The 12,882-nt window shown below is 45.0% G+C and overlaps 1 protein-coding gene across 2 annotated transcripts in view; it reads right to left on the bottom strand.

The window, feature by feature from the left end:
* UBTD2 (ubiquitin domain containing 2) overlaps window positions 1–10,803 on the bottom strand; it is a 72,803-nt gene extending 62,000 nt beyond the window's left edge. The window contains exon 1 of one of the 2 annotated variants that reach the window (XM_030825101.1): window positions 10,304–10,803. Coding sequence is in view for 1 of the 2 variants with exons in the window: in XM_030825094.1 (XP_030680954.1) it covers window positions 10,308–10,377 (70 nt within the window). In the remaining variant the exon portion in view is untranslated. The remainder of the gene's footprint in view (window positions 1–10,303) is intronic. The other variant, XM_030825094.1, reaches the window with a different exon arrangement.
* Window positions 10,804–12,882: the final 2,079 nt, after the last annotated feature.

The raw sequence follows: 12,882 nt of genomic DNA, 5'->3' as shown, positions 1-12,882 counted from the left end.
AGATTCTTCTTTAAAAATGCCTTCTGGCTGGGCATGGTGGCTCACATCCATAATCCCAGCACTTTGGGAAGCCAAGGCAGGCGGATCACCTGGGGTTAGGACTTCGACACCAGCCTGGCCAACGTGGTGAAACCTCGTCTCTACTAAAAATACAAAAATTAGCCAGGTGTGGCGGCGGACGCCTGTAATCCCAGGTATTTCAGAGGCTGAGGCAGGAGAATCGCTTGAACCTGGGAGGCAGAAGTTGCAGTGAGCCGAGATTGTGCCACTGCACTCCAGCCTGGGCGACAGAGCGAGACTCCGTCTCAAAAAAAAAAAAAAAAAAAAGCCTTCCAACATAAATTCCAATCCTTTACTGATAGAAAATTGAAAATGGAGTGGAACTAGCCCAATGGAAGGTAGATGATCAGGAAGCAGCTACAATGGCCCATGTCAGTTTTTAATGTAAACTCTAGTGCTAAAACTTTTCCCAAAGAGGATTCAGCTCTCCCCATATCCAATATTTTCCGACTGTAGCTTCCTTGACCTATATATTAAGTTCTCATACCTGCCAGACCTGCCTACCCAGAGTACCACTGTATTTTCAACCTATATCTTCTTGCTGCCCATTTTCCTTTTGGTCCCCTCCCTACAACTCCACTCCTCCTAGTAAAATTTACTGCCTTCTGCTTTGTATCAAGTAAATGCCCTAAAAGTCTCTTGCCAAAGTGGTATGAAATTTTAGGCACCTCTCTCATAAAGTCCCGGAGCTCACTGACCCAGAAAATATGAAGGATTTTTACCTCCACTGTCACACTAGGGATACAAGGAGACTAAATCTTCAGTCCTCCTCATGCTCAATTTTGCTTTACTTTTTTTCTTTTTTTTTTTGAGATGGAGTCTCGCTGTGTCGCCAGGCTTGGAGTTTAGTGGCACAATCTCAGCTCACTGCAACCTCCACCTCCCAGGTTCAAGCAATTCTCCTGCTTCAGCCTCCCAAGTAGCTAGGACTACAGGCATGTGCCACCACGCCCAGCTAATTTTTGTATTTTTAGTAGAGACAGGCTTTCACCATGTTGGCCAGGATGGTCTTGATCTCCTGACCTCATGATCCGCCCGCCTCAGCCTCCCAAAGTGCTGGGATTACAGGTGTGAGCCACTGCAACTGGCTGTTTTACTCTTTACTATTGGCACAAACCAAAGAATAGAAGCATAAGAAAATTCAATAAACCAGTTAGATGATGTGTAGAACATAATGGACACTGAAAATATATAAGAAAGAAGTACACTTGACATTCTTGGTGAAGAAAGTCTTATAGAGAATGTGTTTGTCCTGAACCACACCAACCTCAAAAGGGCTACTGGTATATTCTGGAATTGTATACCTAAAAAGTCTACCTTGTTTTAGGATATAACAAACTACAGCTAGAATTTCTGCAAACACCATGTATTAGTCCGTTCTCATGCTACTATAAAGAACTGCCTGAGGCCAGGTGCAGTGGCTCATGCCTGTAATCCCAGAACTTTGGGAGGCCGAGGTGGGCGGATCATGAGGTCAGGAAATCAAGACCATCCTAACACGGTGAAACTCCGTCTCTACTAAAAATACAAAAAATTAGCCTGGCGTGGTGGCGGGCACCTGTAGTCCCAGCTACTTGGGAGGCTGAGGCAGGAGAATGGTGTGAACCCAGCAGGCGGAGTTTGCTGTGAGCCAAGTTCGCACCACTGCACTCCAGCCTGGGCAACAGAGCAAGACTCCGTCTCAAAAAAAAAAAAAAAAAAAAAAGAACTGCCTGAGACTGGGTAATTTACAAAGAAGTTTAATTGACTCACAGTTCCGCAGGGCTGGGAGGCCTCAGGAAACTTACAATCATGGTGGAAGGGGCAACAAACACGTCCTTGGTTCATATGGCAGGAGGAAGAAGTGCCGAGCAAAAGCGGGGAAAGCCCTTTATAAAACCACAAATCTTGTGAGAATTCACTCACTATCACAAGAACAGCATGGAGGTAACCGCCCCCATGATTCAATTACCTCCCACTGGGTCTCTCCCATGACACGTGGAGATTATGAAAACTACAATTCAGGATGAGATTTGGGTGGGAACACAGCCAAACGGTATCACACCACAGCTAGAACCAAGTTACTGAACCAAATTATTTTCTGAAATTACAAGAATGATCCGTTCTAAATACAACCAGATTAGTTTCACAAGCAGAGACCTGCTTCCGTTTCCCAATTCAACAAAATTCAGTATACTAAGTACCTACTTACTATGTGTCAGGCCTGATTAGAGGTGATTTTCTTATTGCTTCACCCTTTATGAAACTCTCATGACTCAATTCTTAGTATTTTCCCCCTTTCACTTACTTATTAGCAGTCACTCACTTTTACACCTTCAGTCAACTCACCCCAGCTGATCCCAAAATCCACAATTGTAGCCCTAAGCATCTAGGAGTTCCCTATCTAAATTTCCATACCACACTATATGGTGACTCCACTTAGACATTCTTCCGTCACATATACCTTAACATACACTGAATGCTGAACCAGGGCTTTTCCCAGATATCTTTCTTATTCCCCAAAACCTGCCAAGCTACCTCAATATTCCTGGTCACTCGGGTTCATAAACATGGTATTATTTTACTTCTCTTTTTCTCTTCTGTATCCCTACATCCAATAAATCACCAACTCATGCCACTTTTTTCCCTGATGGGTTCCTCATCCTAGTCTCTTCCCACTTTAGGCAATCCTATACCAGTGCCTCTCAAACATTAATGTACATAGGAAATCACTTGAGAATCTTGTGAAAATGCAGATTCTGTAGGTCTGAGGCTCTGAATTTCTAACATGCTCCCAAAGTGATGCCAATATTGGTCCAGAGACAAAACTTTCTAAGCAGCAAAGTACTAGACTGTAAATTCCTTTGAGGGCAGAGATTTTTTTCCCCTCTGTTGTAATCCCAGTAACTAGTACATAATAGTGGTTCAACTAATATTTAGTGAATGACATTTAGCAGTCAGTACACTCTTTTCATCAGATGATAAGCTCTTCTCCTCAAGAGTCCACAGTAACATCCTACTCAATACCTGTCCAGTTTCTCCATCATTTTCTCTCACACACACACTGCTCAAGCCAAAGCAGCCACTTTACCAACGATTACCCCATGAATGTATTGTTTACAACCACTTCCAAGCTTTACTTCATAACCATTCTTCTATCTGGTATGTTTTTAAAAACATCATACAGGCCAAATAAAGCATGTTTGTTGACTGGATGTGACTCATGTACTATCAGTTTACAAACTGAGCTGGAGAATCAACTGGGGCGAAGATCAGTCCCCCACGCCTTCTGATCCTGTACATGTGGGCCAGTTGCATTATGTTCTCTTAGAACAGATGCTTTCATTTTTAAGGTTCATTATTGGGGTGCAGAGACAAAGAAAGGGAGGGAGGGAAAGAGGGAAGAAAGGGAAAGGGGGAGAGAAGGGAGGGAGGGAAGGAAGAAGACAAAAAAAGGAAACAAAATGGCCAGGCACAGTGGCTCACAACTGTAATTCCAGCACTTTGGGAGGCTGAGGCAGGGGATCACTTGAGGTCAGGAGTTCGACACCGGTCTGGCCAACACAATGAAACCTCGTCTCTACTAAACATACAAAAATTAGCCGGTGTGGAGGTGCGCACCTGTAATCCCAGCTACCTGGGAGGCTGAGGCAGGAGAATTGCTTCAACCTGGGAGGCGGAGATTGCAGTCAGCTGAGATCATGCCACTGTACTCCAGCCTGGGTGACAGAGCAGACTCTGTCTCAAAAAAAAAAAAAAAAAAAGAAGGGAACAAAAAGAAGACGAAGTACAGTTATGAATTACTTTTGTCAATTTTTTTTCTTTTTTAGCTACCCTGTTAACTGAACTGTCAACTTTTATAAACCATTTCACTGCTAATAACCTTTCATCAGATCAGACAGAGGAAATAAAAGTTTTCCACTTCTTGTTGAGAAAGCAAATGTTAGCTGTGAGATTTGCAAATTATTGGCTATAAATCTATTCTGTATACATCAGTGAAAAGTTACTTTATATTTAAAACTGAAACTAGAAGCACAAGCAACAGAAGAAAAAAATAGATAAATCGGACATCATTAAAATTACAAACTTTAGGTGATGCACGGTGGCTCACGTCTGTAATCCCAGCATTTTGGGAGGTCAAGGCGGGAGGATCACTTAAGCCCGAGAGTTTGAGACCAGCCTCAACAACACAGAAAGACCCCGTCTCTACAAAAATTTAAAAATTAGCTGGCTGTGGTGGTGCACACCTGTGGTCCCAGTTACTCAGGAGGCTGAACCAGGAAGACTGGCTAAGCCCAGGAGGTTGATGCTGCAGTAGGCCATGATTACGCCACTGCACTCCACCACGGGCAACAGGGCGAGATTCTATTAAAAAAACAACAACAACAATAAAAAACCTTTGTACATGAAAGGACACCATCAAGAGAATGAAAAGACAACTCACAGAATGGGGGAACATATCTGCATATCATATATTTGATAAGGGTTCAACATCCAGAATATATAAAACTCTTTAAAAAAAAGGAAAAAAAAAGCCAAAGAACTCAAAAGTAAGCAAAGGGCATAAATAAATATTTCTCCAGGGAAGATATATAAATGGACACGAAAAGAGGTGCTCAACACCACTACTCATCAGGAAAATGCAAATCAAACTAAGAGATACTACTTCAGAATTGCTGTAATTTAAAAAAATGGAATATAACAAGTGATGGTGAAAATACAGAGAAACTGGAACCATCATACACTGCTGGTAAGAATAAGTGGTAGAAAATAATCTGGTAGTTTCTCAAAAAGGTAAACCTAGAATTACCATATGACCCATTAATTCCACTCCTATCCAGCTGAAAGAACTGGAAACGGAGACTGAAAACAGATACTTATACAACAAAGTTCAGAGCTGCATCATTCACATCAAAATGTGGAAGCAGCCCAAATGTCCCAACAGATGAATGGATTAAAAAAAAAAGTGGTATATACATGGGCAGGAGTTCGAGACCAGCCTGGCCAACATGGTGAAACCCTGTCTCTACTAAAAATACAAAAAAAAACAATTAGCCAGGTGTGGTGGTGCATACCTATAATCCCAGCTACTCGGAAGGCTGAGGCAGGAGAATCGCTTGAACCTGGGAGGTGGAGGTTGCAGTGAGCTGAGATCGCGCCATTGCATTCCAGCCTGGGCGACAGAGCGAGACTCTGCCTCAGGGGGAAAAAAAAAGCGGTATATACATACAATGGAATATTATTTAGCCATAAAAAGGATAGAGTACAAATACATGCTACAATAGGATGAACACGGGAGACATTACGGTAATTAAATAAACCACAAACAAAAGGGCAAATATTTTATGATTCTAAGTATAGGACCATATAACATTGTGAATATAATCAATGCCACTGAATTATACATTTAAAAATGGTTGAGACGGTAATTCTGTTATATGTTTTGCCACAATTTTATTTTTATTTATCTTGAGACCGAGTCTTGCTCTGTCACCCAGGCTGGAGTGCAATGGCGTGATCCTGGCTCACTGCAACCTCTATCTCCCTATGTTCAAGCGATTCTCCTGCCTCAGCCTCCTGAGTAGCTGGGATTACAGGCACTCGCCACCACACCCGGCTAATTTTTGTTATTTTCAGTAGAGATGGGGTTTCTCCATGTTGGCCAGGCTGGTCTTGAACTCCTGACCTCAAGTGATCTACCTGCCTTGGCCTCCCAATGTGGTAGGATTACAGGTGTAAGCCACTGGGCCTAGCCAATTTTGCCACAATTTAAAAAAAGTAAACTACGAAAAAACAGAAAACTAGCATTCTTTATAACAGCCCTGGGTTTAAGCTCTGACTGCCAGTTATAAGCTATGTGATGATGAGCAAGTTATTAAAGGTTGGTGCAAAAGTAACTGCGGTTTTTGCCATTAAAATTAATGGCATGGAACAAAACTGTTTTTGCACTAACCTAATAACTGCTTGGGCTTCAATCTTTATCTATGAAACAGAGATACTATCCACCTCATAGGGTTGTTAGGACCTGTTACATAATAAATACTGGATAAATGGTAGATGCTATTCAAAAACCATTGTTACTCACTGAGTAGGTGTCTGTAAGGCTGCTATAAATGGATATCTGAAAGAACTCCATGATGTTCAAGACATTCTGGAATAGAGACTAAAGGAATGAATGTCCAGCATTCAGTTATTCTCTGTAAACCTGGAAACTTGTGACCACCACAGTCAGTTCTCTTAGGATATCACTGAATGCACAAAATAAATGACACTCAGAAAGTGAGAAGTTACTTTGTATATCACTACACTTTCATTAAAGAGGTGAAGAAAGAAAAGCTTGTTGGTTGTCTTCAGTTAATACAATTTTATTGGGTTTTCTGCCCACGTATTTATTTTAAAAAATCATCAAGGATTTAATTCCTTAGCAAATGTCATGGCTAAAGGCTTGTCTAGAGGTCCTAAGTGCCAACTCCAGCATCACAATGTCATTATAATACGGTGGAGAACCATACAGAATATCTGAAAATGTCCAAACAGGCTGGGCGACGTGGCTCACGTGAGGTCAGGAGTTCAAGACCAGCCTGACCAACATGGTGAAACCCCATCTCCACTAAAAATATGAAATTAGCCAGGCATGGTGGCGCACGCCAGTAATGCCAGCTACTTTGGAGGCTGAGGCAAGAGAACTGCTTGAACCCGGGAGGGTGGAGGTTGCAGTGAGCCGAGATCGCACCATTGCACTCCAGCCTGGGCAACAAGAGCGAAACAATGTCTCAAAAAAAAAAAAAAAAAAAAGTCAAAACAATGGGAAATTCTAGGAGCATGGAAGCTTACAACTGTTAAATAATCTTACATAACTTCTATGACATACCTGTCTTGATTAAAAGTAGGCATTAAAAAAAAAAGTAGGCTGGGCACAGTGGCTCACACCTGTAATCCCAACACTTTGGGAAGCAGAAGCGGGCAGATTACTTAAAGGTCAGGAGTTCAAGACCAGCCAGGCCAACATGGTGAAACCCCGTCTCTACTAAAAATACAAAAAAATTAGCTGGGCGTGTTGGTGGGCACCTGTAATCCCAGCTACTCCGGAGGCTAAGGTAGGAGAATCTCTTGAACCTGGGAGGCAGAGGCTGCAGTGAGCAGAGATCGTGCCACTGTACTGCAGCCTGGGCGACAGAGCAAGACTCCATCTCAAAGAAAAAAAAAAAAAAGCAGCCTAACTACTCATGTGGCTGAGGCCAGAGGACTGCCTGAGCCCAAGAGTTCAAGGCTGCAGTAATCTATAATCATGGCACAGTACTTCAGCCTGGGTGACAGAGCAAGACACTAACTCAATAACAAAATATAAAAATAAAAGTTTTTTTTATTTGAAAAAAGCCTAAGTAGCTGGAGCTCAAGAACTAAATTCTAGGCAAGGTATATGCCAGAGGAAAATACAACAATTAATTCCAAAACAATAGATAATGCAAAGCTTATAATGTGAATTAAGCCACTTCCATATTCTACAGTCTCTTATAAAAATCTCCCAAATTCCTTCAAAGAAGTAATACACCTAATAAGGAAGCTTTTATTGATATACACATAATTACTTGCATACATAAGAGATGGATTCACAGGGAAAAAGTAAAGTATGGTATTTCAAATGGTCAAAAGATTTTTTAAAAATCTTTTTCTTACTAAGGCTGGCTGATACTTAGAAAGGGTCAAGCTATTCTAAAATGGTGATGTTTGCACAACACTGTGAATATAATTATTTTGTTTATTTTTCTAAAGACAGAGTCTCACTATGTTGCCTGGGCTGGTCTCCAACTCCTGGGCTCAAGCAATCCTCTCGCCTCATCATCCCAAAGTGCTGGGATTACAGGCATGAGCCACCCTGCCTGGTTGGTGAATGTAATTAAATCTGTCATGAAAAGTTTAAATCCGTTATAAGAAGCATGTGAAGACTCCATGTCGATAAAATAATTTTCATAACCCAATACATTCAGATTAAAAACACAGCAAAACTCGCCTCTACTAAAAATTTTTTAAAAATTAGCCGGGTGTGGTGGCATGCACCTCGTGGTCCCAGTTACTTGGGAGGCTGAGGTAGAAGGATCACTTGTACCTGGGAGGTCAAGGCTGCAGTGAGCTGTGATCGTGGCCCTGCACTCCAGCTTGGGCTTTATAAAGCAAGAACTGGTCTCGAGAAACCAAACTAAGCCCTCTACACACCCCCCAAACCTAACTCACTACCACAGTCTGTTTGAAAAGCTAGGGATCTGTGCCAACACCCTTAGGAAAAAGTCTTTCCCTTCCCAACAATCTACTTAACAAGCAATTTTTTTTATATGTTAACCTGCAACACACCTGAGTTAATTTCACTAAACCACAATTAACTCTTAATTATCATGACAATAATGGAGAATAAAAGCGTCCATAATCAAATTCCAGAAATAATCCTTTTAGTCCAAGAGCCTCTTCCCCGACACCAGTTACATCAGGGCCCATGCCCTCTCTCCAAAAGAAAATAAAGACGTTTGGTGGTTGATGTTCCTTTTTCTAAACTTCATGTACAGCACAGCTTATGGTCCAGAGAACTCAGTCCTCAAAGAAACTGATACTATAGCTATCTAACTGGATACCACCGGTAATAAATTACCCAAAGCTAAGATTTCACGCTTTTTAAAGCCCATATTAATAGTGCCTGTCTGGTCATAAGTCACACTACCAAAAGGCTTAAATAAATTAATCCACATGCATTACGGAGAAGAGCAAAATGCTTATGAGAATATTAAAATGAGTGTGAAAAAAATTTAATTAAAACTAAACACTAGCTATAACAAATACTAATATATTTCAGAACCACTAATGATCAACACAATTAGAGGAAGATTCATTTTGATCCCCCAATTTCACCTTAACCCAAGGCTGTTTTAAATCGTGCCCTTTTTATCTTCCTGCTTTGCTGTCACTGAGGATCTCAATATGCCAGTAATAATCCTACGACATAAAATACACTATAAAGTAGCATTTTCATGGACTTTTTCAAGACAACTTTCACTGAGTTCTCAAGTCACTTACCCAGGATTTAGTCATACAGGATACCCACAGATTTTAATAAAGTGGCATGGCTAACCATCATGGAATTCAGGACATCCATCAGCCAAAAAACTTAGGTGTACATGGTTTGTGAAGAGAGCTTAAGTGACAGGGCAAGCAACTGGTCTAAATGTTAGTATGCTAAGAAAAAATTGTAAACCCTCCCATACGCAAACAATTTAAAAATTTACAAACATGCACATTTTACGGCAGCTAACATTAGGTCAAAAATCAAACCAACGCTGTCATCTTTGCCTACAGGCTGTTTATAACTAAAATATTCTACAGAATGGACGTAACCAAACTTAAAGATAGAACTAATTTTATTATTATACTGCCATACTACAACTACTACTGATTGAATTAAAATACCTATCCTCAGCACGCTTTTACTATAAAGTAGGAGTGCGTTCTCGTGTTAGAAAACTTTCAAAGTACTGATCTTACTGAGGTAAGTCAGAGTCCAACTGCATTTGTACTTTTATCCTACATATTTTCCTTCCACGTAAGACAGATGGGAATTTGATTAGCCCACCCCGACAGCACACCGGACTAACACCCCCAAGCTCTAGCAAGGAGCCACGTTTTACCCGGGAAGACCGTTTCCCCACCCCTCCTTAATACAATGCCTGCGGCCACTGGAAACTCCTCCAGCCGAGCTCCAGAAACTCGCAGGTTTAAATGGCCAATTTGGAACCAACCGGGGCAGCTGTCATCTGAAACTCTGGAAAGCTGAGACCAGCCAACTCCAATGAACAAGGAAGGGTGCGGAAAGATGTGGCGGGGCCCGTCGGAGGGAACGCATCAAGCTCCCTCCCCCCGCCATCAATTCGCTTTTCTGCAACCCCGGCGCCGCCATCCTGTTCCTCAATAATTAAACGGGCTGAAGACGGAGTGAGGTGGCCAGAAGGGCAGCTTCGGGCCCGACTTCCCCGAGCCGAGCGGGGCGATCGGCGAGGCCGAGGGCTACGTCCCCGGCGCTCAGAGGACTTTTCTTCGGGGCTGGGGCGGGAAAGGGCGACCCCCGCGGCTGGCAAGGCAGCCGGAAGCGGAGCGCGGGGAATGACGTGGAAGAGGGGATGACAAAGGGGCGCGGGGGCCCGGCGCGGCCCGCGGGGGTCGGGACAGGTGGCCGGGCCTGGCCGGGAACAATGGGGGGCCGAGGCTGCCCCCTGGCGCTCACCTACCTCCAGTGCCCTCCGAGTTCTCGTTGAGGCTGCCCGAGGAGTCGTGCTGGGCGCCCACACACCCGCCCATGGGGGCCCCCGGCGCCTCGTCCGCCACCTCCGGACGCTCGTCCGGGCCCGCCGCCGCCGCCGCAGCCTCCTCCGGCGCCACCGCCGAGCTCCGGACAGGCGCGCCGCTCCGCTCGCCCGCCGCGGCCCAGCCTCCGCCCCCCTCGCCGCTCCACCCACCGCCTTGGCTCGGCCCCTTCCTCCGCGCCCACTTCTACCTCAGCCCCCGGGCCGCCCGCCCGGCAGGCCTGGCCCGCGCGCCGCCCTTGCCTTCGGCTCAGCGCCGCCAGGCCAGGGCTGGCCCATCCCGGGCGGGCCGCAGCGTCCGCCTCGCCCCCTCACAGCCCCGCACACCCGCGTCCAGGCGAGCCCCGCGCCGACACCTCGCGTCCGCCAGGACCCATCGGCCCCCGCCCCGCGGCGCCGCCCTCCGTACCCACGGCCTGGGCTCGGCCCGGCCCGCCTGGAATCGCCGGAGGAGGGCGGGGCCACCGGAGGCCGCGCTCTGATTGGCTGCGGGCGGGGCTGCGAGCGGAGCGGGGCGAGGGTGAGGCGGGGGAGGGGACGCAGGGGGCTGGGTAGGGGGAGGACTGGAGGCGAGGGGAGGAGGAGAGAGGGAGGACGGGAAGAAGAAAGGAGAGGGGAGAAGGGAGGGAAAGCAGGAAAAGCCGAACAAAAGTGAGAAAAGAGGAGTGGGAAGGGGCGAAATCGAGTTCCTGGCTACTCGGCCGTCGGCTCCTTCTTGCTGGTGGAAGCGGGTCGCACGGGGGAACCGAGAAGTAGTCGTGGAAGACTCGCAGGCGGGGACGGGGCGGTTTCCCAAATAACGGGGGCTCGGGGGAGGGTGTCCTGGCCGAACGTTGAGGTCCCAGCGCCATTTGAATTTGTTTGGCGCTCCGTGGGTTGGTACCCCGAATCTGGGCTTCCTGTTGCCTGCCCACCCCCGTCTCCCTGAAATCATGGGGCCCCATTATTAGGGGTGGAGGCAGTGGTTGTGGCAAACCAAACTGAGATTAGAGGCGAGGCGTCCTGATGGAACGCCTGGAAAGAAGAGATAAACGCTGACCTTAGTTCAGGGGGCGTGGGTTTCTTTCATTTTCACGGGATTAATGATTCAAACAATACTACTTACCAAGATCCTGCCTTTGGGTATCTTAAATCGTCCTTAGGCCAAAGTGAACTGTAAATGAGTGAAACACCCTGCTTTTTCGAATCTAGAATTTGGGACATTGACCACGCCCAACATTCTTGGCGGTTACTTTTCCAATCTCAGCCAAATTGTTAATGGTCCCTTTAGAACTGTGCTTCGTGCTATGATGCCTTAAAATTGTTATCATCTTGCTTGGGCCTTTCTAAAGCTTATTTCTGCCTAAGAAGCTGTTTTAACTATCTGCTCCATTTTTATATCAGACTTTCTTTTTTTAACATCCTGGGTCAGCTTTTGCTTAGCACGAAAAAAAATTTTTTTAAGTTGAAATACCTAAGAAAGAGATGCTCTGCAGCTTGGGATTTGCATTTAAATATATTCTCATACACTGCTGGTGGGAGTGTAAATTGGTTCAATCTTTTTTGCAAAGCAATTTGGCAATGCAGATCAAGAGCCTTAAAAATGTTCATATCCTTTGACTCGGGATTATTCCACATCTGGGAATCTAGCTCACAGAAATAGATCAAGATATTATACAAAGATTTAGATCTCTGTATTCATTTGATAATCAGACAGTAGACAAACAAGCAAAACCTACACTTAGGTTAAAACACAGAAATGTCGTGAGATATAGAAATCTGCTATATTAAACTCATCCTGAAGAATTAGTATTGTCCTCAGTTGTGGTCCTGAACATTCCAAAAAGAGCTTATGCAATCGATGTTTTTATGAGTTTTCAGAGGTTGCTCTGACATCAGGGGCTGTGTCACAAAGCCTTCTATCTGATCATTTTCAACTAAGTATACACGTTGGCAGACACATCACTTCATCACTTCCCTGAAGAAGAGAAGCTGCATGCTGAATATTTGCAAAGAGATTGCTTTGTCCTGAATTTCACTCTAGAAATTGCAGAAACCAAGACTTCCACGATGTCTATTAAACAGATGGTAGGCACCCAAATGATGAGGGCTCTCCGATGAGCACTGAGGAGTTGGCACTAGGAAGAGAGAGCAATCTCGGGGAGAGATTCTCAGCAATGGATGTTCTCCACCCTGCCTTTATCTTAGAGACACATTTCCCAGGAGGCAGTGTAGTGTCGCAGTCAGGGCCCCAGCTTGGCTATTAACTTCCTGGATTGGAATCTGGCTTCCATCGTGTACTAGCTATGGTCTGAAGTTTCTGCCAGGCATGGTGGCTCACGCCTGTGATCCCAGCACCTTGGGAGACTGAGGTGGGAAGCTCACTTGAGCCCAGCAATTTCAGACCAGCCTGAGCAACATAGGGAGACCCTGTCTCTACAAAAAAAATTTAAAAATTAACGGGGCGTGGTGGTGAGCGCCTGTAGTCCCAGCTACTCAGGGGGCTGAGGTGGGAGAATTA

Source organism: Nomascus leucogenys, chromosome 2 (genome assembly GCF_006542625.1).
Source record: "Nomascus leucogenys isolate Asia chromosome 2, Asia_NLE_v1, whole genome shotgun sequence".
Lineage (NCBI taxonomy): Eukaryota > Metazoa > Chordata > Mammalia > Primates > Hylobatidae > Nomascus > Nomascus leucogenys.
Note: the sequence above shows the minus strand (reverse complement) of the source record. Positions and strands in the feature narration are given on the sequence as shown.